At 44.2% G+C, this 27,300-nt stretch overlaps 1 protein-coding gene across 1 annotated transcript in view; it reads right to left on the reverse strand.

Moving 5' to 3' along the window:
• LOC126162452 (alpha-(1,6)-fucosyltransferase-like) overlaps nt 1-27,300 on the reverse strand; it is a 115,562-nt gene that overhangs the window by 1,887 nt on the left and 86,375 nt on the right. The window contains exon 5 of the mRNA XM_049919016.1: nt 9,803-10,040. Coding sequence (XP_049774973.1) covers nt 9,803-10,040 — 238 coding nt within the window. The remainder of the gene's footprint in view (nt 1-9,802; nt 10,041-27,300) is intronic.

Genomic DNA, 27,300 nt, shown 5'->3' on the forward strand with positions numbered 1-27,300 from the left:
ATAGGCAATTTGTCATATTTTATTTATGAAATGTGTGCTCCAAAGATTGTTTTGCATAAATAGATCGCTACATGACAGTAATTTCTTTGATACATGTTATTAGAGGTAAATATTTGTCCTTTTGTGCAGCTGGTTGGACGAGTTTTAAGTGCGAGGATGGAGAACGAGTTGCGAGTGTTTTATTCATTAGTATTGTGAAGTGACTGAAAATATATGTATAATTTGGCACTGTCACTCGCTGCAGTGTGTCACTATCTCAGCGTGGCAAGTGCTGTGGAAATGTGATCGGCCGCTGAAGATACTAACTTACTCCAAACATCAATGAAACAACTTTGGGCAACAAGAGGGTGGGGACGTTCAGAATGGAGACAGGTCAGAGTTGGACAAGGCGGTCCCCGAACCATAAGTGCGGACCGATGTCTGGCCATCTCTGCGTTGTGGCATCGTATGGATACCACCAATGCAATTGAGTCTGATCTCAGAAGTGCCACTGAAGCCGCAGTGTCCGATCAGACTGTAATAAATACCTTACGAGAAAAGACCTTCTGACACAGAGGTCCCGTTCGAGTGCTCCACTTGACATGACAATCCCTTGCAGCTCGCCTTCTGTTCTTCCTTTCCCATATCAACGGGCAAATTCGTGACTGGCGAAACGTGTTAATTGCAAACGAGTTCAGATATTCTCTGAAGCAAGGTGATGGCCATGGCCATGTGTGGAGACCCGTGGTGAGCAGTATCTGCCAAATGTTGTCCAGGTAATCGATAAATTTCCAAGGTTCTGTGACGTTGTGGGGAGGCTTCAGTGTTGAGGGTCATACGAATCTTGGCGTTATCCGTGATAGCTTTACCGCCTGACAGTATCATAGAACAGATCCTGTTGGACTATGTGGTGGCTGCTGTATACGGCGGTGGCCGTGAATTGCTTCTAATGCCAAGGACCACGTGGCTGCCGTCAGCAGGGATGTCTTGCGAAGCCTTGACGTTGAAGTAAGGGAATGGCTTGCGGTGAGACCTGACATAACCCTTTGGTGCATCTGTGGGACATGCTCGACAGACGAGTTCGCGGTCGTCCTGTTCCATTACAGATTCTCCAACAACTCTCGTGGGATCTCACTGAAGAACGGGAACGGATAATAAAGTATGACCTCCGTCGACTTACGCGGAGTTTACCACATAGGTGTCAGGCAGTGATAAACGCTCACAGAGGACATACACGTTATTGAAGCTCTCAAAATACAATGAAAAGCACACTGAAGGAAGCGATGAATCTTTTTTTTTCATTTTGTTTTCGATACTTCCGGGAAATTTCAGGTGTTTCTGTTTAAAAGATTGAGACTGTAATGATGTTTTATTGTGTACTTAATTTGTGACAGATGAAAGTATAATTCGGTAACATACCCAGTCCTCTATTACTGCTCAGTGGAGTATGGCACACGTTAAAATTCGTGTTCCCCTAATTCTTTTCAGCACTGTATTATTAATAGAACAGATAACTTTCCACCACGTAGAGAAGACGTTCAGTAGAAGATAGCCACAACATACATTTAAGTAGAGAGAGAGAGAGAGAGAGAGAGAGAGAGAGAGAAAGTTATGCTTGTGTGAATGTGCGTGTGTTTTCTACATGAGATGAAGGCCATTCGACCGAAAACTCAAGTGTGTGGCAGTCTTTTCGTTGTCTGTCTGCGACTCAACGTCTTCTCTTTATGGTGAGTAGCAATCCATCCTTTTCATATGACTGCTTCTTACATGCTCATTTTTATTTTTGTTTCTATTTCCTTTTTCTAAGTTTTCATTGTTTTCAGTTTTCTCTTATTGTTATTATTAGCAACGTTTTTGTAGCATTAGGTGAAGGCTAGTTTTAATTGGTAAAATATTAGTAGTTAACTTGTTGCTGTTCCTTAAAAGAAAAATTGACAAAAAGGTTGTACACGTTTAGAGAACGAGGTCATATGTATATAGCGGAATCCTAAAGCAATAACAAAATGTGCATCTTCTTTGTGCGTGTGTATGGTAAACGACAAATAATTAGTCACTGACATTGCATAAAAACATCGCTGTGACACTGACAGCAACTTAAAATGTATCTGCAACAGAATTAATGCCTGTTTTGTTTATTGTATATCAATCTTTCATTCAAAACTTTAAATCATTTTTTTCTTTGAAAAACAATTTATCGAAATTTAACGACCAATGTAGTGGGCAAATAGTCTAAAATAAGAGTTGAAACAAAATTAAATCAACAACACCACAAGTATATATGTTTCACATTGTGCCAATTGTGCGGGGCGATTTGAATTGTTATATTATTTTGAAACATCAGACACAACAAGGTCGCTTATAAATCTTTTTATTGATTAATAATTTCAACAGGGCTCTGCTGTCATAATCGGATTTTATAACACATTAACAGAAGTTCATGATATTTACCAACTTGCAAGTAACATAGTGATGGTGTGTCGTTTTACAGTAAAAGTTAGCACGAAACCTCAGAATGTCAGATATAAAATACCACAAATATAAAACATAAATCACGTTCGAAGAGAAATTTGTTAACATCGAGTATAGATTGAAGTGTCAGGAAGTCATTTCTAAAATTATTTTTATGGAGTGTAGCCATGTATGGAAGTGAAACATGGACGGTAAATAGTTTACACAAGAAGAGAATAGAAGCTTTAGAAATGTGGTGCTACAGAAGAATGCTGAAGATTAGATGGGTAGATCACATAACTAATGAGGAAGTATTGAATAGGATTGGGGAGAAGAGAAGTTTGTGGCACAACTTGACCAGAAGAAGAGATCGGTTGGTAGGACATATTCTGAGGCATCAAGGGATAACCAATTTAGTATTGGAGGGCAGCGTGGAGATGAATACACTAAGCAGACTCAGAAGGATGTAGGTTGCAGTAGATACTGGGAGATGAAGAAGCTTGCACAGGATAGAGTAGCATGGAGCGCTGCATCAAACCAGTCTCAGGACTGATGACCACAACAACAAGAACATCGCGTTCTGCTGATGTCCTAGCCTACTCATTCACTTAACACCACCTTAAGTGAATTAGAGTGCTAGGACATTAGTACAATGAGATGTATATTTTATATTTGTGGTATTTTATGTCTGACATTCTGAGGTTTCTTGCTAACTTTTACTGTAAAACGACACACCATCATTATGTTACTTGCAACTTGGAAACGATCGTGAACTTCTGTTAATGAGCTACGAGACCCGATAATGAGAGTAAAGGTCTGTCGAAAGCTGTGATCACTACAAAGATTTACAAGCGAACTTTATGTACCCTTATACAATACACCAGATTAATATCACAATTCTATATCGATAAGCAACGATACGTTAGACAAAGAACAAAAATAGGCGCACATTAGTTAAGTTTGTGCCCCTCACATAGGGCTGACACACAACGAAGTCCCCCCCCCCCTTCCGCATAGATTTGTCCCAGTTTTGATGACGACCAGGAGCATCCTGGGGGTGGGTAAGTTATATAGTTATGTCCATTATAATTATCCGGGCTGTTATGCCGTGGTCGGTTGATAAATTCTGTGTCAATTCCCAACGTTTCATCAACCGACCACAGCATAACATCCCGGATAATTATAATGGAGATGACATTTCCGGCCGTGAAAGTCTACATTTTAGTAACAAGTTATATAGTTGTGCGACCTAAGCCCGGAGCTTGTTGGAAACTAGTTGACTTTAGTAAATCTTAGTTAAGATTCACTCAAACAGAACCGGCGCTTAGTTAGCTTCCTGTGTTTTATATTAAAAAAACCAACGTTAGGTAGGCTTAGACGATCTCGTATAGAGATAATTTCCACACTTCCTTATTGAGTACAATGAGGAAAGCCGACAATAGACTATCGCAAGCACGGTGCCGGCGCCCTGACCGCCAGACGGTTGCGCTCAGGCAACCCAATTGTGAGAGTGTATGTTTCACTCTACGCGTCTGTTCTGCAAGCATATCTCGATACTACAGTACACAGAATTTGGTACGTTTTTATCATGTGCATTCGAGAAGACTTTTTATCTCCATATAGGGAAATAATTAAGGCGAGACGACCAATGATCTCTTCAGTACAAATACACACCAGGCTGGAATCTTATAGGAATCGGCGAAATGCCGCGTTTAATGAGAATAATGGGAAAGGGGCAATACATTTCTAGTGTGTTGACAGGTCGAGAATTTGCGCCTGACTGGAGGTGTACTAGGGTAGTCCGTGCAGGTGGGATGAGCACTGTGTCCAGATAGCTCAGTAGTTAGAGCATCTCCCTAGTTAGCAGGACACCCGTGGTTCGAATCCCAGTCTAGCACAAACTTTTAACCATCCCCACTGATTTCAGTCACTGTTCACTTGCAGCCAAGGTCTGTAATTCCATTGTGTATTACACTTCAAATCGACATGATGTGCACTATAGTCCGTGAAACGAGTGATTTGTACTGTCAGCTCATGTGGTCAGGAGGCAGTGTACCGTATGTGGCGTACTACACCCCAGTCGCTGGGATTCTAGAACGTACTCTAGCGACAAAAAAAAATGCCGGACAACACGCTATCGGAAGGTCTACGTTCATTAACAGTAAGCAGTTCTACGACATATATCCGAAAAATTGAGGCCAACTACTGAGAATCAACTACGCTGGACTATCTTCAAGTTATTTGTTACACCTCGTAATAGTGAGCAAACTGTTTTCGAAATACTGCCAGACATTCACAGTTTTTCTTTTCATTGTTAAATATTTGCATTATTTATTTGTTCTACAACGAGTGACATTACAGTGTGCCAATAGAATAAGAGTCATCTGAAAAAAGTACTCACTGTCTGTTGATCGGTCGTCGTAAATTTCAGAGTGCGCTACAGTTACGAAAACGGGATCACTCCACTCATATCGCGGTCACAATCTGATTTCGAATCGTTTTCTTCTGCACTGTTCGATCTGTCTGTAGCATTTACCCAAGTTTCATCTAACCACGCAAAACTTTTGAATCTCACACCGGTGATCCTCCTCAGAAATGTGAATCGTCAAGCAACGATATCTGTCCTTTGCATCGATACCGATTAACAGCTGAATATCTCAAGCGTATGCCTTTGAACACTGTGCGCAATAAAATTTTCTAATGCAGTAAATGAAGCAGGCAAAAGGGAATACAAGCGTCTCAAAAATGAGATAGACAGGAAGGGCAAAATGGCTAAGCAGGGATGGCTAGAGTACAAATGTAAGAATGTAGAGGCTTATCTCACTAGGGGTAAGATAGATACTGTCTACCGGAAAATTAAAGAGACCTTTGGAGAAAAGAGAGCCACTTGCATGAATATCAAGAGCTCAGATGGAAACCCAGTTCTAAGCAAAGAAGGGAAGGCAGAAAGGTGGAAGGAGTATATAGAGGGTCTATACAAGGGCGATGTTCTTGAGGACAATATTATGGAAATGGAGGAGGATGTAGATGAAGATGAAATGGGAGATATGATACTGCGTGAAGAGTTTGACAGAGCACTGAAAGACGTGAGCCGAAACAAGGCCCCAGGAGTAGACAACATTCCATTAGAACTACTGACGGCCTTGGGAGAGCCAGTCCTGACAAAACTCCACCATCTGGTGAGCAAGATGTATGAGACAGGCGAAGTACCCTCAGACTTCAAGAAGAATATAATAATTCCAATCCCAAAGAAAGCAGGTGTTGACAGATGTGAAAATTACCGAACTATCATTTTAATAAGTCACAGCTGCAAAATACTAACATGAATTCTTTACAGACGAATGGAAAAACTGGTGGAATCCGACCTCGGGGAAGATCAGTTTGGATTCCGTAGAAATACTGCAACACGTGAGGCAATACTGACCTTACGACTTATCTTAGAAGGAAGATTAAGGAAAGGCATACCTACGTTTCTAGCATTTGTAGATTTAGAGAAAGCTTTTGACAATGTTGACTGGAATACTCTCTTTCAAATTCTAAAGGTGGCAGGGGTAAAATACAGGGAGCAAAAGGCTATTTACAATTTGTACAGAAAGCAGATGGCAGTTATAAGAGTCGAGGGGCATGAAAGAGAAGCAGTGGTTGGGAAGGGAGTAAGACAGGGTTGTAGCCTCTCCCCGATGTTATTCAATCTGTATATTGAGCAAGCAGTAAAGGAAACAAAAGAAAAATTCGGAGTAGGTATTAAAATCCATGGAGAAGAAATAAAAACTTTGAGGTTCACCGATGACATTGTAATTCTATCAGAGACAGCAAAGGACTTGGAAGAGCAGTTGAACGGAATGGACAGTATCTTGAAAGGAGGGTATAAGATGAACATTAACAAAAGCAAAACGAGGATAATGGAATGTAGTCGAACTAAGTCGGGTGATGCGGAGGGAATTAGATTAGGAAATGAGCCACTTGAAGTAGCAAAGGAGTTTTGCTATTTGGGGAGCAAAATAACTGATGATGGTCGAAGTAGAGAAGATATAAAATGTAGACTGGCAATGGCAAGAAAAGCGTTATTGAAGAAGAGAAATTTGTTACCATCGAGTATAGATTTAATTGTCAGGAAGTCGTTTCTGAAAGTATATGTAAGGAGTGTAGCCATGTATGGAAGTGAAACATGGACGATAAATAGTTTGGACAGGAAGAGAATAAAAGCTTTAAAAATGTGGTGCTGCAGATGAACGCTGAAGATTAGATGGGTAGATCACATAACTAATGAGGAGGTATTGAATAGAATTGGGGAGAAGAGGAGTTTGTGGCACAACTTGACGAGAAGAAGGGACTGGTTGGTAGGACATGTTCTGAGGCATCAAAGGATCACAAATTTAGCATTGGAAGGCAGCGTGGAGAGTAAAAATCATAGAGGGAGACCAAGAGATGAATACACTAAGCAGATTCAGAAGGATGTAGGTCGCAGTAAGTACTGGGAGATGCAGAAACTTGCACAGGATAGGGTAGCATGGAGAACTGCATCAAACCAGTCTCAGGACTGAAGACCACAACAACAACACTATGGGACGGCCATTACGAAGACCACTGATGCTTTATTCAGAATGAGGCAAGCGGTATGGTTTACCTTCCTCCACAAACTGTCAACAGATGACAAATCATTACATCAACGTTGCCTCCCAGACCAGATTCATGACACAAGTATCGCAACACACAACATGCAAACACTTCACACAGCCAGAAACATTCCATCCCATTAGCAATCATGGAAGTCGTAAAGTCCTTTTACAGAAACCTGGTACATCCTGACTTGTCGAAGAAGTGTCAGAATCCAAATGATTCACTGAACAACTTGATATGGGCTCGCATACCAAAAATGTTTTTATTGAGAGGAATACGCTACAATGAGGTTGACGGTGTATCATGTTATTCTTCAAGCTTTCCCGGCGAGGCATTGTCATGTAGATTAACAGGGTTTCTGCCGGTTATTCGCGTCTTTCCTGCACGATATTTCAACTGTGTGACTCGCAGTCTTCTTCAGGTGCTGTCTGATACTGATTCCAGTGTAGAACGAGTCCGGTATTTATGCCTACGTTTTGCAAGGCGTTCCCTCTGCGGTCCGCGCCGTGTCTGGCGCTCTGTCCGGGGTGTGCACCGACCAGTAACAACGGCTGTACCTATTTCTTCCAGCCGCGGCTGTTCCGAACGCTGTGCGCGTACTTTGTAGTTATTATCCGTTGTCAATATAGCTGAATTAAGTTCTAAATGGCGTCCAAGCTGTGCTAGACGTTTAATCTTCCGATTGTCGTCATTTGAGTCCTTCTGTAAATTAGGACGTTCTGTTATCGTGCTGTGTCGTGTTAGGCATTCCGCCCGAAGTTCTTGCCCCCCAGGAGCAGTTGCAGCGTCATTTTCAGGCCGAACACAATCGGCGGCATGCACACAAGGTACAAAAGGGCAGTCTACTTTCGGAGCTGTTATTTTTACTCTGGTGATTCATGAGTAACGGTACAGACGTCATTATGGCCGCGCGATGGGAATTAACAGCCACTGAACAGGGAATGATCGTTGGAGCTAGACACATGACACATTCCATTCCGGAAACTGTTAAGGGATTCAGGGTTATATGATCCACGGTATCAAGAGCGTGCCGAGAATACCAAATTTCAGCCATTACCTATCACGACGGACAACGCAGTACTCGACGGCCTTCAGTTAACGACTGACAACACCGGCACTTGCATAGATTCGACAGTGCTGACAGACAAGCAACACTGCGTCGAAAAACCGCAGTAATCAATATGGAATGTACGACGAACGTGTCCGTTAGGACAATTCGGCGAAATTTGGCTATGTTAGCAGGCGACTGAAGCGAACGCCTTTGCTAACAGCACGACAAATTCTGCAGCGCCTGTGCTGGGCTGGTGAAGATATCGATTGGACTGGAAAATCGTGGCCTGTTCAGATGTCTCCCGATTTGAGTTGACAAAAGTTGATGGTAGGGTTCGAATTTGGTGAGGACCCCACGAAACCGTGGAACTAAGTTGTCAATTCACTGTGCACGCTGGTGGTGGCTCCATAATGGTATGGGCTGTGTTTCCGTGGATCATTGAAGGGAAATGGTTATGTTGGGCCGCGCGGGATTAGCCGAGCGGCCTCAGGCGCTGGAGTCATGTACTGTGCGGCTGGTCCCGGCGGAGGTTCGAGTCCTCCCTCGCGCATGGGTGTCTGTGTTTGTCCTTAGGATAATTTAGGTTAAGTAGTGTGTAAGCTTAGGGCCTGATGACCTTAGCAGTTAAGTCCCACAAGATTTCACACACATTTGAACATCTTTTTGGTTACGTTGGAATTGTTGCAGACCATTTGCAGCCATGCATGATCTTCACGTTTCCAAACAATGACGGAATTTTTATGGATGACAATGTGCCACGTAACCAGACCACAATAGTTCGTGACTGGTTTGAAGAACATTCCGGACAGTTCGAGCGAATGATTTGGTCACCCATATCGCCTGACATGAATCCAGTCGAACATTTATTGGACATAACCAAGAGATCAGTTCCGGCGAGAAATCCAGCACCTGCAACACTTTCGCAGTTGTGGAAGTTTACAGAGGCAGCGTGGTTCAATATTTCTGCGAGCTATTTAAACGAGTTGTGGAGTCCACGGCACGTTGGCGCACTAGGCCGGGCAGAAAGAGGCCAGACTTGACATTAGGAGGTATGTCGTGACATTTGTCACCTCACTGTATATGCACAATTGTGGTAAATGATAAACCAGAATGTTATGTTTCATCTACATCTACATATCTACATACATACTCCACAGTCCACCATACGGTGCGTGGCGGAGGGTACCTCGTACCACAACCAGCATCTTCTCTCCCTGTTCCGCTCCCAAACAGAACGAGGGAAAAATGACTGCATACATGACTCTGTACGAGCCCTAATCTCTCTTATCTTATCTTTGTGGTCTTTCCGTGAAATATAAGTTTGCGGCAGTAAAATTGTACTGCAGTCAGCCTCAAATGCTGGTTCTCTAAATTTCCTCAGTAGCGATTCACGAAAAGAACTCCTCATTTCTTCCAGAGACTCCCACCCGAGTTCTTGAAGCATTTCCGTAGCACTCGCGTGATGATCAAACCTACCAGTAACAAATCTAGCAGCCCGCCTCCGAACTGCTTCTATGTTCCCTCTCAATCCGACCTGATAGGGATCCCAAACGCTCGAGCAGTACTCAAGAATAGGTCGTATTAGTGTTTTATAAGCGGTCTCCTTTACAGACGAACCACATCTTTAATCCGAATAGGAAAACTGCGTAAGCAGCGAAGGTGCAAGCTGACTTTGGTAGCTGTAGAGCGCTGCGCGCTACTCACCCCACGATGGGCCTGGTGAAGTTGAGACGGCGGAGTGCTGCCCTCACGAGCTGGTCGGAGCGAGGCTGCAGGCGCATCAGGTAGGTGAGCACCTGGCCCACCCACCAGGCGTGCGGCGCGCCGTGGAACAGCCGCACCGTCGGCAGCAGGTCGGCCGGCACTGCCGGCGGATGGAACGTCGTGTGTGCCAAGAAGCCGCGGGCCGCCCCTAGCCACACCACCAGCCGGTCTCTGAGCGCTGAAACACGCCGAATGTTCCGTGGCACTGAGGGCGAACGTTCGTCAAACTGACCGAAAGCGGCCATCTTCAATTTATTTTTTTATTTGTCAGTAGAGCTGATGGACGAGAAGTCTACATCTACATCTACATTTATACTCCGCAAGCCACCGAACGGTGTGTGGCGGAGGGAACTTTACGTGCCACTGTCATTACCTTCCTTTCCTGTTCCAGTCGCGTATGGTTCGCGGGAAGAACGACTGCCGGATAGCCTCCGTGTGCGCTCGAATCTCTCTAATTTTACATTCGTGATCTCCTCTGGAGGTATAAGTAGGGGGAAGCAATACATTCGATACCTCATCCAGAAACGCACCCTCTCGATACCTGGACAGCAAGCTACACCGCGATGCAGAGCGCCTCTCCAGCAGAGTCTGCCACTTGAGTTTGCTAAACATCTCCGTAACGCTATCACGCTTACCAAATAACCCTGTGACGAAACGCGCCACTCTCCTTTGGATCTTCTCTATCTCCTCTGTCAACCCGACCTGGTACGGATCCCACACTGATGAGCAATACTCAAGTATAGGTCGAACGAGTGTTTTGTAAGCAACCTCCTTTGTTGATGGACTGCATTTTCTAAGGACTCTCCCAGTGAATCTCAACCTGGCACCCGCCTTACCAACAATGAATTTTATATGATCATTCCGCTTCAAATCGTTCTGCACGCACACTCCCAGATATTTTACAGAAGTAACTGCTACCAGTGTTTGTTCCGCTATCATATAATCATACAGTAAAGGATCCTTTTTGCTATCTATTCGCAATACATTACATTTGTCTATGTTGAGGGTCAGTTGCCACTCCCTGCACCAAGTGCCTATCTTCTGCAGATCTTCCTGCATCTCGTTGCAATTCTCCAATGCTGCAACTTCTCTGTATACTACAGCATCATCCGCGAAAAGCCGCATGCAACTTCCGACACTATCTACTAGGTCATTTATATATATTGTGAAAAGCAATGGTCCCATAACGCTCCCCTGTGGCGCGCCAGAGGTTACCTTAACGTCTGTAGACGTCTCTCCATTGAGAACAACATGCTGTGTTCTGTTTGCTAAAAACTCTTCAATGCAGCCACACAGCTGGTCTGATATTCCGTAGGCTCTTACTTTGTTTATCAGGCGACAGTGCGGAACTGTATCGAAAGCCTTCCGGAAGTCAAGGAAAGTGGCATCTACCTGGGAGCGTGTATCTAATATTTCCTGGGTCTCATGAACAAATAAAGCGAGTTGGGTCTCACACGATCGCTGTTTCCGGAATCCACGTTGATTTCTACGGAGTAGATTCTGGGTTTCCAGAAATGACATGATACGCGAGCAAAAAGAATGTTCTAAAATTCTACAACAGATCGATGTCAGAGATATAGGTCTATAGTTTTTCACATCTGCTCGACGACCCTTCTTGAAGACTGGGTCTACCTGTGCTCTTTTCCATTTATTTGGAACCTTCTGTTTCTCTAGAGACTTGCGGTACACGGCTGTTAGAAGGGGGGCAAGTTCTTTCGCGTACTCTGTGTAGAATCGAATTGGTATCCTGTTAGGTCCAGTGGACTTTCCTCTGTTGAGTGATTTCAGTTGCTCTTCTATTCCTTGGACACTTATTTCGATGACAGCAATTTTTTTTTCGTTTGTGCAAGGATTTAGAGAAGGAAATGCAGTGCGGTCTTCCTCTGTGAAACAGCTTTGGAAAAAGGTGTTTAGTATTTCAGCTTTACGCGTGTCATCCTCTGTTTCAATGCCATCATCATCCCAGAGTGTCTGGAATGATCCCCAAGGTTCCAATAACGAAATCGCGTCCGAAGTACTTCAAAAATACTTAAACGTGTGACGCCACCGTCCTGCCACGCTCAGTTTTTGAAGCAACATTTTGCGGCATAAACGAAAGTCGGTAAGCGTGTTTCTACATCTGAAGGGTGATGTCTATTCAAATTTCACGTCAGTCGCAGACGCAGATAATGTTTGCTTTATATACAGGTTGTATCGAAAATAATCATCCGACTTGGCACGTCTATATTTCTGAAACTAATAAACATATATAATGAATTTTGTTTTTTGATAAATGGCAAACTCGAAAAGGTTTTTCTCATACATTTTCATATGTATTCAATACGCCCCCTTGAGATGCATGAGATAAACAGATTCTTCTATAAATCCCCACAAGAAATAATCACATACAATCAGCTTCAAATCCAGCGGTTAATCCCTCAACCGTTAGGGGTAAAACCCAATCGAACCCGGGGCAAGTAAGGCTAGCAACTTGCTTCCCTGATAATTTAAATATGATGGTGGAAACAATCAGAGGAAAATGCCTCGACCTTTGGAGGTGACGGAGTCCCACCTCTAATTGACAAACCACGGACTCCTATGATACGACTCGGCAAACGAATGGTAACGAGATGGGGAGCTATTAATATCAATGGGGGCTTCTCTGGGAAGAAGGTTGAGCTGGCAGAGGCTGCAAGTAAGATGGGGTTGGACGTTTTAGCGGTTAGTGACTTTCGGGTAAGCGGTGAGGAAGAAAAGGCAGTGGGAGAATACAAGGTCTACCTGTCAGGAGTCAAAGCAGGAGTAGCACAATGGGCTGTAGGGCTTAACATCAGGAAAGATATGGAACCCAGCGTAGTTGCAATAAGGTATGTAAACGAACGACTGATGTGGATAGATTTGACAGTTCCTAGCAAGAAAATTAGGATTGTGTCAGTATATTCGCATTGTGAAGGGACAGATCGAGATAAGATGGATAGTTTTTATGACGTACTCAGTGATGTAGTTGTTAGAGTAAAGGACAAGGACAGTATTTTGCTCATGTTTGAGTTTAATGCCACGATTGGAAATCGAACAGAAGGGTATGAAAAGGTTATGGGTAAATTTGGAGAGGATATGGAGGCCAACAGGAACGGGAAACAACTCTTGGATTTCTGTGCCAGTATGGGCTTAGTAATCAGAAACTCCTTTTTTAAACATAGGAACATTCACCGGTATACTTGGGATGGCAGGGGAACCAGATCTGTCATTGACAATATAATAACAGATCAGGAATTCAGGAAGGCTGTGAGGGACACACGTGTATTCAGGGGATTCTTTGATGACACTGATCACTATTTAATCTGCAGTAAAATTGGTATTGTGAGGCCGAAAGTGCAGGAGCTCAGGTCCATATGTAGGAGGATAAGAGTGGAGAAACTTCAGGATACGGAAATCAGGCACAAGTACATAACAGTGATCTCAGAAAGATACCAGTTAATTGAATGTAGTCAATTTCAGTCATTGGAAGAGGAATGGACAAGGTACAGGGACACAGTACTAGAAGTGGCTAAAGAATGTCTTGGATCAGTATTGTGTAAGGGTAGAATGAAGCAAACAGCTTGGTGGAATGACACAGTCAAGGCAGTCTGTAAAAGGAAAAAGAAGGCGTATCAAAAATGGCTACATACTAGAACTCAGGTAGACAGAGAAAGCTTAGTTGAAGAAAGAAACAAAGCCAAACAGATAATTGCAGCATCCAAGAAGAAATCTTGGGAAGACTTTGGAAACAGGTTGGAGACTTTGGGTCAAGCTGTTGGAAAACCATTCTGGAGTGTAATTATCAGTCTTCGAAAGGGAGGTAAGAAGGAAATGACAAGTATTTTGGACAGGTCAGGAAAATTTCTGGTGAATCCTGTTGATGCCTTGGGCAGATGGAGGGAATATTTTGAAGAGTCGCTCAATGTAGGTGAAAATACGATCACTGATGTTTCAGATTTCGATGTACAATGCGATAGGAATGATGATGGAAATAGGATCACATTTGAGGAAGTGGAGAAAGTGGTCAATAGATTGCAGTGTAATAAAGCAGCTGGGGTGGATGAAATTAAGTCGGAACTCATCAAATGCAGTGGAATGTCAGGTCTTAAATGGCTACACAGGATAATTGAAATGGCGTGGGAGTCGGGACAGGTTCCATCAGACTGGACGAACGCTTTAATCACACCAGTCTTTAAACATGGGAACAGAAAAGATTGTAACAACTACAGAGGTATCTCTTTAATCAGCGTCGTGGGTAAAATCTTCTCAGGTATTGTTGAAAGGAAAGTGCGAGTATTAGTTGAGGACAAATTGGATGAAAATCAGTGTGGGTTTAGGCCTCTTAGAGGTTGTCAGGACCAGATCTTTAGCGTACGGCAAATAATGGAGAAGTGTTACGAGTGGAACAGGGAATTCTATGTATGCTTTATAGATCTAGAAAAGGCATATGACCGGGTTCCTAGGAGGAATTTATTGTCTGTTCTACGAGATTATGGAATAGGAGCCAAACTTTTGCAAGCAATTAAAGGTCTTTACATAGATAGTCAGGCAGCAGTTACAGTTGACGGTAAATTGAGTTCATGGTTAAGAGTAGTTTCAGGGGTAAGACAAGGCTGCAACCTGTCTCCACTGTTGTTCATATCATTTATGGATCATATGTTTAAAACAACAGACTGGCTGGGTGAGATTAAGATATGTGAATACAAAATAAGCAGTCTCGCATACGCGGATGACTTAGTTGTGATGGCAGATTCGATTGAAAGTTTGCAAAGTAATATTTCAGAGCTAGATCAGAAATGTAATGACTATGGTATGAAGATTAGCATCTCCAAAACGAAAGTAATGTCAGTGGGAAAGAGATATAAACGGATTGAGTGTCAAATAGGAGGAACGAAGTTAGAACAGGTGGACGGTTTCAAGTACTTAGGATGCATATTCTCACAGGATGGCAACATAGTGAAAGAACTGGAAGCGAGGTGTAGCAAAGCTAATGCAGCGATCGCTCAGCTACGATCTACTCTCTTCTGCAAGAAGGAAGTCAGTACCAAGACTAAGTTATTTGTGTACCGTTCAATCTTTCGACCAACTTTGTTGAATAAGAGCGAAAGCTGGGTGGATTCAGATTACCTTATCAATAAGGTTGAGGTTACGGATATGAAAATAGCTAGAATGATTGCAGGTACTAGTAGATGGGAACAATGGCAGGAAGGTGTCCACAATGAGGAAATCAAAGAAAAACTGAGAATCAACTCTATAGCTGTAGCAGTCAGGTCGAACAGGCTAAGATGGTGGGGTCATGTTACACGCATGGGGGAAGCAAGGTTACCCAAGAGACTCATGGGTTCAGCAGTAGAGGGTAGGAGGAGTCGGGGTAGACCAAGGAGAAGGTACCTGGATTCGGATAAGAATGAATTTGAAGTAATAGGCTTAACATCAGAAGAGGCACCGATGTTAGCACTGAATAGGGGATCATGGTGGAATTTTATGAGGGGGACTATGCTGCAGACTGAACGCTGAAAGGAATAATCAGTCTTAAATGATGATGATGATGATGATGTGGAGCTGATGGACGAGAAGTCCCCAAGGTTCCAATAACGAAATCGCGTCCGAGGTACTTTAAAAATACTTAAACGTGTGACGGAACCGTCCTCCCACGCTCAGTTTTTGAAGCAACATTTTGCGACATAAACGAAAGTCAGTAAGCGTGTCTAAAGGGTGATGTCTATTCAAATTCCACGTCAGTCGCAGATTCAAGTAATGTTTGCTTTAAATACAGATTGTATCGAAATGAATCGTCCGATTTGGCACGTCTATATTTCTCGAACTAATAAACATATATAATGAATTTTCAGAATGAGACTTTAACTCTGCAGCGGAGTGTGCGCTGATATGAAACTTCCTGGCAGATTAAAACTGTGTGCCGGATCGAGACTCGAACTCGGGACCGTTGCGTTTCGCGGACAAGTGCTCTACCAACTGAGCTACCCAAGCACGACTCACGCCCCGTCCTTACAGCTTTACTTCTGCCAGTATCTCGTCTCCTACCTTCCAAATTTAACAGAAGCTCTCCTGCGAACATATATAATGAATTTTGTTTTTTGATGAACGGCAAACTCAGAAAGTTTTTCTCATGCATTTTCATATGTATTGAATACGCCCCCTTGAGATGCAAGAGGTAAACAGAGTCTTTTATAAACCCCCACAAGAAATAATCACCTACAGTCAGGTACGGTGACATTGGAGGCCAGTAATGTGAGGCTGTCCAGTGCGACTGTTCGATATCCTTCCATTTAAAAATTCCCAAACTTCCAGCTGCCAATGTGGCGGTGCCCCATTCCAACTGGTAAATGAAGTCGTTCGAATCGGTCTCCAACTGTGGCAGAGGAAAGTTCTCAAGCGTATCGAGATACCTACTTCCTGTAACACAAAAATGGACCGTACACATTTTCCTGTGAAATTGCACAAAACACATGAAATTTTGGAGAGTCCCTCTCATATTGTACAACTTCACGTGTTTGTTTCGTAACCCATATTGTCACATTATGACGATTCACCCTTCCACTTGAATGGAGTGTTGCCTACTCACTGAGCACTAAGCGTGGAAAAGAACTGTCATCCTCCATCTTGCTAAGAACGAAATTACAAAACTCCAAGCCGGCCACTGTGGCCAAGCGTTTCTAGGTGCTTCAGTCTGGAACTGCGCTGCTGCTAGTTAGGTTTAAGTAGTTGTAACTCTTGGGGACTGATGACCTCAGATGTTAAGTCCCATAGTGCTCAGAGCCATTTGAACCATTTGAACAAAACTCGACACGTTGTTGTTTGTCACCTTCAAATAAAATGGTTCAAATGGCTCTGAGCACCATGGGACTCAACATTTGAAGTCATCAGTCCCCTAGAACTGAGAACTACTTAAACCTAACTAACCTAAGGACATCACACACACCCATGCCCGAGGCAGGATTCGAACCTGCGACCGTAGCGGTCGCGCGGTTCCAGACTGAAGCGCCTAGAACCGCTCGGCCACAGCCGCCGGCGTTTGTGATCTTCACGAAGAGCTTGCAGTAGCTTAATTTCGTATGGTTTCATGTGTAAAGGTTTACCCAATACATGCCAGACGGACATCGTGGGCATTTTGAGCTGTCGAGCTGCACGCCGAACGGATTTCTGCGGGCTCCTTCTGAAACTGTGGCGGATGCGATCGACATGTGTGTCTGATACTCGGGGACGGCCCGGCGATTTGCCTTTACATAAACAACCTGTTCGTGCCATTTATTGCTATGTGCTGCAGGAGGATACACACAATACCTAGTACGGAAGTCACGCTGAACGGTTATTACTGGCCTGCACTGTGCAAAACGTAGAACACGAAACGCTTCTTGTTGTCCCGACACCATTTTTAATAGAACTGAAGTGGGTGCACACCACTGCTAGCAAGCGGGAAAGATGGCCGCGGTGCCCGACCGATTGTAGGCGCTTCAGCCCGGAGCCGTTCGACTGCTACGGTCGCACGTTCGAATCCTGCCTCGGGCATGGATGTGTGTGATGTCCTTGGGTTGGTTAGGTTTACGTAGTTCTAAGTCTACGGGACTGATGACCTCAGTCCATAGTGCTTAGAGGCATTGGAACCATTTTGACTTGAACAGACGTGCAGGATGTCTCGCAGACGTATGCACGAACCGTACCGTCAAATCAGTGAGTCTTCGGGCATATTATTAGCATGAGAGAATTTAATGCATTCATCCAGGAAATTGCTACTTTGCTACTCGTGTGGGACGAAGTGTTTCGGAGTGCAACGGGTGTGTAGAGAATAGTTCACAGAAGGTCGTAGAACACTACGAGATGGCTCAGGTCGCACCAACCAGAAGGTCGACACCTAATCCAAATGGCATTGCAGGGCAAATCAGTAGTCTCCTCGGCTCTGGTGCATCAGTGGAACACATCGTACACCATTAGGGGTGACAGTCGGTCGCCGTTTATACGAATGTGGTTAATACGCGTAGTTCACTTCTCCGCCTACCTTTGACGAATGTGCAGAAACATGCTAGATAGACGACAATACTGTGTGTAACGACGTCACTGGGGACAGGAACGACATCAATTACTGTTTTGGAAAGAATCCAGGTTCTGTTTGTTTGAAAATGGTGGCCCCATTTTGGTTTGCCACACACGTGGGGAGCGGCATCACAGTGCATTAGCACAATTCAAGGCCGCATGGTGTGTGGTGCTATTGGGTAAAAACAAAAATCACAGTTGGAGCGTGTCCAGGACACTGTGACTAATTCGGCCTGCATGATAACATCCTGTAGCCATACCCTTTCTGCAGAACACTCCAGACGCCATTTTTCAGCAAGACAATGCACGAGCACATGTTGCTGCACGAACATGTGCATTCTGGTGTCATAGAATGTCAGCCTTTTGCTCTGGTCCACCAGGTTACCTGACTTGCCACCAATCGAAAATGTGTGGGATATCGTGAAACGACAGGTGCACTGCTGTGACCCAATGACAATCACCAAAGATGAACTTTGGAACCAGATGAATGCATCATGGATGGCAGGACTCCATTCGCGCCTTACACGCGCCGATGCCATCACGCATGGAACAAGTTCTCAGGGTCCATGGTGGACCTTATGCCTACCAGCCAACAGGACACATGCTGAACCGAGGTGAGTGAAATGTTAATCATATCTGCAGAATATAATAATGTACATATCCTGTGAATATGAATATCCTACCTCTATTGATTCAGGGTGTTCTGTTTTTTCTGAACATGAGTCTACATTCGTATGTTTGTATTTTTAATATGATCTCTATAAAATTTTCCAGTGTGTGCACGACTAAAAGAGCGATTCAGCTCAACAGATTGGCGATCTTTAGTGCCTGATGGGTGAAACACTTTGAACTAAGTAATAATTTTTATTGGAGGATATCAAAGAATGGAAATTCAAAACTTATTTGCTATTGTTAATGTCTTTTAAGCATTCTGTATTTTAGATCTGAAGACGGCTCGTCAGTAATCAGTAAAGGAATTTTAACTATCTTGACTCACGATTTTTATCCATACATTTTAAGGTAACAGAACCCCTCACTCCAGATATGACATTGTCAAATAACAACGTAAAACAAAGGTGACTGATTGTAGTCTCATTAAATCGGGCGATGCTGAGGGAATTAGCTTAGGACTTGAGACACAAAAAGTACTATCTCTGTTGGTCCATCACAGCCAGTGGATATCGGTTGGTAAGTACTTTTCAATGTCAATGAACTTCACCCACAGCTATATACTTCAAGATATTTTATTTTATTTTGAAACCAACCACTTTCGGCATTTCATTTTTCCATCTTCAGACCCCATACGCTTTTATCCAAATAAACGAACTTATAATATAGCTCCCTAAAACACTGGATATCGTGAATCCCAATCGTTATACAAATGCTTGAAACGAAGACGTGACAGTGGGATCAGTCACTGTCACGTCTTCGTATGAAGCACTTGCATAACGATTAGAATTCTCGAAATCCGGTGTTTTATGGCGCCATGTTATAAGTTCGTTTACTTGGATAAAAGCGTATGGGGTCTGAAGATGGCAAAATGAACTGCCGAAACTGGTTGCTTTCAGAATAAAATGAAATATCTTAAAGTATACGGCTGTTGATGAAGTTTATTGACACTGAAAAGTATTCAAAAAGTAGTCGGTGAATTTTGCTACTTGAGCTGCAGAATAACTGAGGGTGGTTGAAGTAGAGAGAATATAAAATGAAAAAGAAGAATTTGTTAACATCGAATATAAATTTAAGTTCACGACAAGCAGTTCAGATAAGAAGAAAATATATGCTTGAGAAATATTTTGCTGTAGAAGAATGCCGAAGATGAGATTGGTGGATCGCGTAACTAATGAGAAAATAACGAGCAATGAAGAAGTACAGAAGCGAATTAGGGAGAAAAGAAATTATGGCACAGCTTGACTAAAAGAAGGGGCAGATTGATAGGCATGTTCTGAGGCGTCAGGGAATTGTCGGTTTGGCATTTGAGTGAGGTGTGTGTGGTAAAATTGTAGAGGAAGGTCGAAGAGTGAACACAGTAAGCAGCTTCAAACGCATGTGGATCACCGTAGTTATTCGGAGACGAACATATGAAGAGGCTTGCATAGGACAGGCTAGTCTGGAGAGCTGGATCAAACGAGTCTACCGGCTGAAGACCACAGAAATAATGACTACTCATCGTAAGTGGGACGGAGTACGCGTCACGAGGCTGTGTTTGTGCAGAAACTTCGCTGATTCAGCTCGACGCGGAGCGAGAGAGGCGGTCTCCACAGCATTTGTGATCGCGGTCGAGTTGTATTCACGAAATGGCAGCCGCGTCCCCCGGGGACGAGCAGACAAATGAAGGGCGGCAGCCGGCGCGGTCTCATATGTCGGCAGAAACTCGCCGCACGCTGATGGCGCGGTGCGCATAGGAAACCCCCAGTTTGCGCAGGGAACTGTCTGGCGGGTGGGTTGCGGCGGAACACAGCCCGGTCGTTCTGTTCCCTGTCTGCCCGTGCGGCACAAATAGCCTGCGAGTGCGGAGTCCTTTCGACGTGTCGCTTTGACCCAGTCTACCCGAGCAGTTGGCCAAATGGCGTGACCTGTGTCTGTCGTTATCTGATTTACTGAGTTCATCAGACCGTTTCTTTGTTTCTGTAATGTAATACCATGCGATGTATACAACGTAAAACCGTTATGAAGATAAATTCTCTCGTTAAACAATGTCATATCAGTTTCAGACTTCCGTTGTTTCAGAGCTGATTAACAATGTGGAGGACTCAGGTAAGATGTAATTGGAAAACATTGTCCTTTGACTAAACCGATGAACTACTCTAATTGTTTTATACACACGAAGGTCATTTTTATGTAACTGATCACTGGTTACATCTTTTATCAATTAAAGGAACTATCGTCAATTATTTGTTATTTTTGTTCGATAACATTTAAACTGCGATCGGCATGTGTAAAATGGCTCTGAGCACTATGGGACTCAACTGCTGAGGTCATTAGTCCCCTAGAACTTAGAACTAGTTAAACCTAACGAACCTAAGGACATCACACACATCCATGCCCGAGGCAGGATTCGAACCTGCGACCGTAGCGGTCTCGCGGTTCCAGACTGCAGCGCCAGAACCGCGCGGCCACTTCGGCCGGCCGGCATGTGTATGCTGTGCGGCGAACTATACAGGGTGGAAAGTATTTAAACCGACAAACTCTGGGAGGTTGTAGGGGACATCGAAACAAATATTTTTCCCTAATGTTATTTTTTCCTATGGAGATAATTTAAACCAGTGGAGGCCGTATTACGCCCTTCATTTGCTAAAGGCCGTATTAAGATCTTTAGTTGTTAGAGGGCGTATTACGCTCTTCAGTTGTAGGCAACTGCTGTCCATCAGTGTAGTAGTGCATTGTCTGTGCTTACTAATGGAGCGATACACCTGGAGTGTGTACACTGAGCCGGCCGCGGTGGCCTAGCGGTTCTGGCGCTGCAGTCCGGAACCGCGGGACTGCTACGGTCGCAGGTTCGAATCCTGCCTCGGGTATGGGTGTGTGTGATGTCCTTAGGTTAGTTAGATTTAAGTAGTTCTAAGTTCTAGGGGACTTATGACCTAAGATGTTGAGTCCCATAGTGCTCAGAGCCATTTGAACCATTTGAGTACACTGATATGGTTGGTGAGCACTACGTAGCGCACCACAACGGACGATCTGCACAGCGGGTTTATCAACAACAATATCCTAATCGCCGTATCCTGCATCATACGACCTTCTCTGCTGTGTATCAACGTCTGCGTGAGATCGGGTCATTTAGCAGATTACCTGGGCAGGGACGCCTTCGCACTTTAAGAACGCTGCAATTTGAGGAAGCTGTCTTGCAGCATGTGGAGCGGGATCCTTCAATCAGCACTCGTGCAATTGCACGTAACATGGGGACGAATCAGACGAATGCTAGAACAGTTCTTTGAGAGCAATTATAACGTCCATTTCACTTACAGCGTGTCCACAACCTGGAACCAGTTGATTATCCACCCAGAGCACAGTTGCCGCAGTGGTATCTGGAACAGAGTGAAATGCATCCTACATTTCCATCCTCTGTGTTGTTTACCGATGAATCAACGTTCGGGCGTGATGAAGTCTTCAACATACACAATTCGCATGTTTGGAGTGAGGATAACCCACATGCCACAGTTACTAGCGCTCATCAAGTGCGGTTCTTCGTTAATGTGGCGGTCGGTGTTGTTGGGGACTGTTTAATTGGGCCGCATCTCCAACCTAGGCCATTAAATGGCAGGCACTATTACAATTTTCTCGCCAGAGCATTGCCAGAATTGCTTGAAGACGTCCGGCTCCCTACAAGACAACACATGTGGTTCCAACATGACCGGGCGCCGGCACATTTCAGTCGTCATGTGCGTCGATTCCTGGACCAACAGTTCCCAGAAACGTGGATTTGCAGAGGTAGTCCTGTACCATGGCCTTCTCGATCCCCAGATATGTCCCCTCTGGACTTTGTGTATGGAGAGATGCGCAACCTTGTTTACGCAACTCCTCTTGCATCAGAAGAGGATCTGGTTGCCCAGACAGTAGCAGCAGCAGGAACAGTTCACGATACTCCTGGGGTATTTGCCCGTGTCAGACAGAACATGATCCGACGATGTAACATTTGTTTACGTATCAATGGAGGCATTTTTGAAAATCTACTGTAATTGAAATTGGGTTATGTTAATGTGTTGTCCCTTAGTCATAAAAAATGGAAAAATATTTGTTGGTTTAATTAATTTGCCGCCAGAGAAATCTTCCTCTACCGGTTTAAATACTCGTCATAGGAAAAAATGACAGTAGGGAAAAATATTTATTTTGATGTCCCCTACAACCTCCCAGAGTTTGTCGGTTTAAATATTTTTCACCCTGTATAGTTATGTGTGGGAAACTTAAATTCTCTGTCCTAATAACTTTTGAAAAAGTAATTTCTGTGAATATACCGTACTTGAGGAAGGAATATTTTATGAATGTGCGGTGTCTGTGCTTTCTGACAAGTCTGAACTTAACTGATTCATGCAATTTCCGTGGTGTTTCTCTTGTATGACCACTCGCACGGGGCAGATGAAGGCTGCTACTACCCAACCGATTGCGTGTAGTGTACTGCTAAATTCTCTTGCATGTCACTTCCAGAATGATCAGAGAAATTATTGCTATGCAGATGTGTGAGTAATTGAGCCATACAAAGAATCTTTTGCTAGCTGCGATACTTTTCCCCAGACGTGAACGACTAGTAGCTGCATTGTGTTAAGCCTGATTTTTTTCCTTCTCCAATGAATAGGGAGTTTGTGCACCATGTTTGTCAAGATGGGCTTTGTGACGTTTCATAAAGGCTTGTGGAGTGCTTCACACTAGATATACAAGGTGAGCCAGTACCTATTGCCACCAAGAATAACTCTGAAAGCATGATAGCAGCTGTAAAGTTTGTGGGACAAATGTTGCATGGGACAACGGGAGCCATAATATGACGTTGGTTTTTTGTTGCTAGGTGGGATCGCGTCAGAAATATGAAGGTCAACTTTTTTCTTTTAAATAGGGAGCTATATACACTCCTGGAAATGGAAAAAAGAACACATTGACACCGGTGTGTCAGACCCACCATACTTGCTCCGGACACTGCGAGAGGGCTGTACAAGCAATGATCACACGCACGGCACAGCGGACACACCAGGAACCGCGGTGTTGGCCGTCGAATGGCGCTAGCTGCGCAGCATTTGTGCATCGCCGCCGTCAGTGTCAGCCAGTTTGCCGTGGCATACGGAGCTCCATCGCAGTCTTTAACACTGGTAGCATGCCGCGACAGCGTGGACGTGAACCGTATGTGCAGTTGACGGACTTTGAGCGAGGGTGTACAGTGGGCATGCGGGAGGCCGGGTGGACGTACCGCCGAATTGCTCTTCACGTGGGGCGTGAGGTCTCCACAGTACATCGATGTTGTCGCCAGTGGTCGGCGGAAGGTGCACGTGCCCGTCGACCTGGGACCGGACCGCAGCGACGCACGGATGCACGCCAAGACCGTAGGATCCTACGCAGTGCCGTAGGGGACCGCACCGCCACTTCCCAGCAAATTAGGGACACTGTTGCTCCTGGAGTATCGGCGAGGACCATTCGTAACCGTCTCCATGAAGCTGGGCTACGGTCCCGCACACCGTTAGGCCGTCTTCCGCTCACGCCCCAACATCGTGCAGCCCGCCTCCAGTGGTGTCGCGACAGGCGTGAATGGAGGGACGAATGGAGACGTGTCGTCTTCAGCGATGAGAGTCGCTTCTGCCTTGGTGCCAATGATGGTCGTATGCGTGTTTGGCGCCGTGCAGGTGAGCGCCACAATCAGGACTGCATACGACCGAGGCACACAGGGCCAACACCCGGCATCATGGTGTGGGGAGCGATCTCCTACACTGGCCGTACACCACTGGTGATCGTCGAGGGACACTGAATAGTGCACGGTACATCCAAACCGTCATCGAACCCATCGTTCTACCATTCCTAGACCGGCAAGGGAACTTGCTGTTCCAACAGGACAATGCACGTCCGCATGTATCCCGTGCCACCCAACGTGCTCTAGAAGGTGTAAGTCAACTACCCTGGCCAGCAAGATCTCCGGATCTGTCCCCCTTTGAGCATGTTTGGGACTGGATGAAGCGTCGTCTCACGCGGTCTGCACGTCCAGCACGAACGCTGGTCCAACTGAGGCGCCAGGTGGAAATGGCATGGCAAGCCGTTCCACAGGACTACATCCAGCATCTCTACGATCGTCTCCATGGGAGAATAGCAGCCTGCATTGCTGCGAAAGGTGGATATACACTGTACTAGTGCCGACATTGTGCATGCTCTGTTGCCTGTGTCTATGTGCCTGTGGTTCTGTCAGTGTGATTATGTGATGTATCTGACCCCAGGAATGTGTCAATAAAGTTTCCCCTTCCTGGGACAATGAATTCACGGTGTTCTTATTTCAATTTCCAGGAGTGTAGTTTGGTACTTCCTTTCTGATAGCAGCTATCGAGACGAATCTAATCATGTGTAACAGTAAGGTCTTTGAAAGTCAACGAAGGTCACAAAGGTGGCATGAACGTCCATTTACATTTCAGCTACCATCCTACTTTCGGAGTTATTCTAGGTGGCAATAATTAGTGACTCACCTGTATTTATGTAACTAACGTTTGTACAACATTTATATATTTCTCGTTTTTTTTTCAGGTGAACGGTGGGGAATCTACAACGTATCGAAAAAGACTTGAGATACTATCTATTAGCACGTGTAACAGCTCATCACAAAGAAAGTGCATCTCAGTCCGCCAATTTATGTATGCAAAATCACTGGAAGAGTTTGAAAACACAATTGCAGTAAGTTGGGAGAGGAATAGGGTGAGATGATATAACTTACCTGAATTACGTGAGACTCTGGCTAACACTCAGCGATCTCTCACCATTCTAACAAAATTAAGAAACGGGTAGAGCGTAATGATTCGATGTGTATGGATCACATGAGGCACAATTTAACGCGTGCCGGTTGACAAAAGCATTTCAGTAAGATTTAAAATAACATCAACGGGGTAACCGATAACGTAATCAGTTAAGGAGGGGGAGATAAATGATACCGCGAGTGATTTACACAGCAAGAAACCTGCTTTTACAAGTAACTCCTAGAATCATCGCTAGTAATGGACTCAATTGTATGAAAGGTACAGTTGTGATTTCAACATTGTTCGTGTGGGAGATATAAAGCGCAGCAACTGATTTTTGACACTGAATTCCCAAGTGACATTAAACTTGCAATAACTTCCAGTCATTAATAGTAGGGGAAGTGGTGGTAATATGAAACAGGTTTGTAATATGAAACACAGTAGTATTTGAAGACTAGCAATGTCGTCTGGCGTCAGTTTGTTATCACAGGCGCAACGTTCTGTTTCCGCCACTAGAGACAGCAGATGTCAGTACCTCATTTTTTTGTAGCCGTGAGTAGATGCACATTGTTTTCCAACTTCCGAAAGTTTTTGCAACGTAAGATTCAAATATTTTTCCTGTTACCTTTATTTAGAAGTTAGCATACTGTTTCTACATTACCATTTAGTAATGGAATTAAACCTACAAATGATAATTTTAGTTACTTGAAATTGTTTATCGAAAGTGTAGTATGCCTGGTTAGTTTCGAAAATCGCTTTGGGTGGAAATATGAAACAGGCTGCTCCGTATTACAACCCCTTTTTGTTTTGTTTTTGTTTTGCAGGTGTCGCCATGCCAAGAAGCAGGTTATGGCCTGAAAAAAGGGGAATGCGGCAGAAATGGCGCCCTGAAGATATGGTTCGAGCAATAATGGCTGTTAGGGATAAAACTAAAACACTAAATGAAGCAGCAAGATGTTCCAATATACCAAACGCTACTCTCTTTAGAAAGGTGGCTAGAAATGATATAGATTTAAATACTTTAACGCATGAAAAAGGAGGTAGCAAACCTATTTTTCCCCAATAAACTGAAAAGGACCTTGTTGAGTATTGCTTATTGATGGAAAAGCAATTTTATGGATTCACTCGTAATGACGTGAGGCGAATGGCTTTTCAGCTGATAGTAAGAAGTGGAGTCAGCAATCCGTTCACTGACGATATGGCTGGAAGGGTATGGTTCGATCGCTTCATGAACAGGCACAAGAATCAGCTTTCAGTACGAAAGCCTGAAGGAACATCACTTGCTCGAGCCACAGGCTTTAACCGAGAGAATGTCATGAAATTTTTTGATCTTCTGAAAGCCGAATACACTAAACATCCCTATCCTCCTGACCGGATCTTCAATGTTGACGAGTCTGGTCTTAGTGTAGTGCAAACAAAAATTCCACATGTAATTGGCATGAAGGGAAGAAAACAGATAGGAGCCCTCACTGCTGCAGAGAGGGGAAGTCTGGTGACGATCATCATGAGCATGAGTGCAGGTGGCAACTTTGTGCCACCGATGATAATTTTTCCACGCACCAATTGGACAGACAGATTAATTAAAGGTGCACCTCCAGGAGCGATTGGAAAATGTCATCCGTCAGGCTGGGTACAGTCCTATCTATTCACTGAATGGTTTACCAACTTCGTTCAACATACGAAACGTACAGCTGAATCCCCAGTCTTACTCACATTGAATGGACATTATTCTCACACCATAATAAAAGTAAAAGATAATGATGTCACCATTCTCTGCTTGCCACTTCATACTACACATAGACTACAGCCCCTTGATAGGACTTTCATGGGCCCCCTAAAAATATACTACTACAGTGAAGAGACTAGGCAGGCCCTAAGAATAGGCGGTATGGACACCTACGATATTGCGGAGAAGTTTGGAAAGGCGTACCTCAGAGTCCAAAGTAGTGCAGTAGCAGTCAATGGAGTATAATG

This window comes from Schistocerca cancellata, chromosome 1, assembly GCF_023864275.1.
Source record: "Schistocerca cancellata isolate TAMUIC-IGC-003103 chromosome 1, iqSchCanc2.1, whole genome shotgun sequence".
Taxonomy (NCBI): domain Eukaryota; kingdom Metazoa; phylum Arthropoda; class Insecta; order Orthoptera; family Acrididae; genus Schistocerca; species Schistocerca cancellata.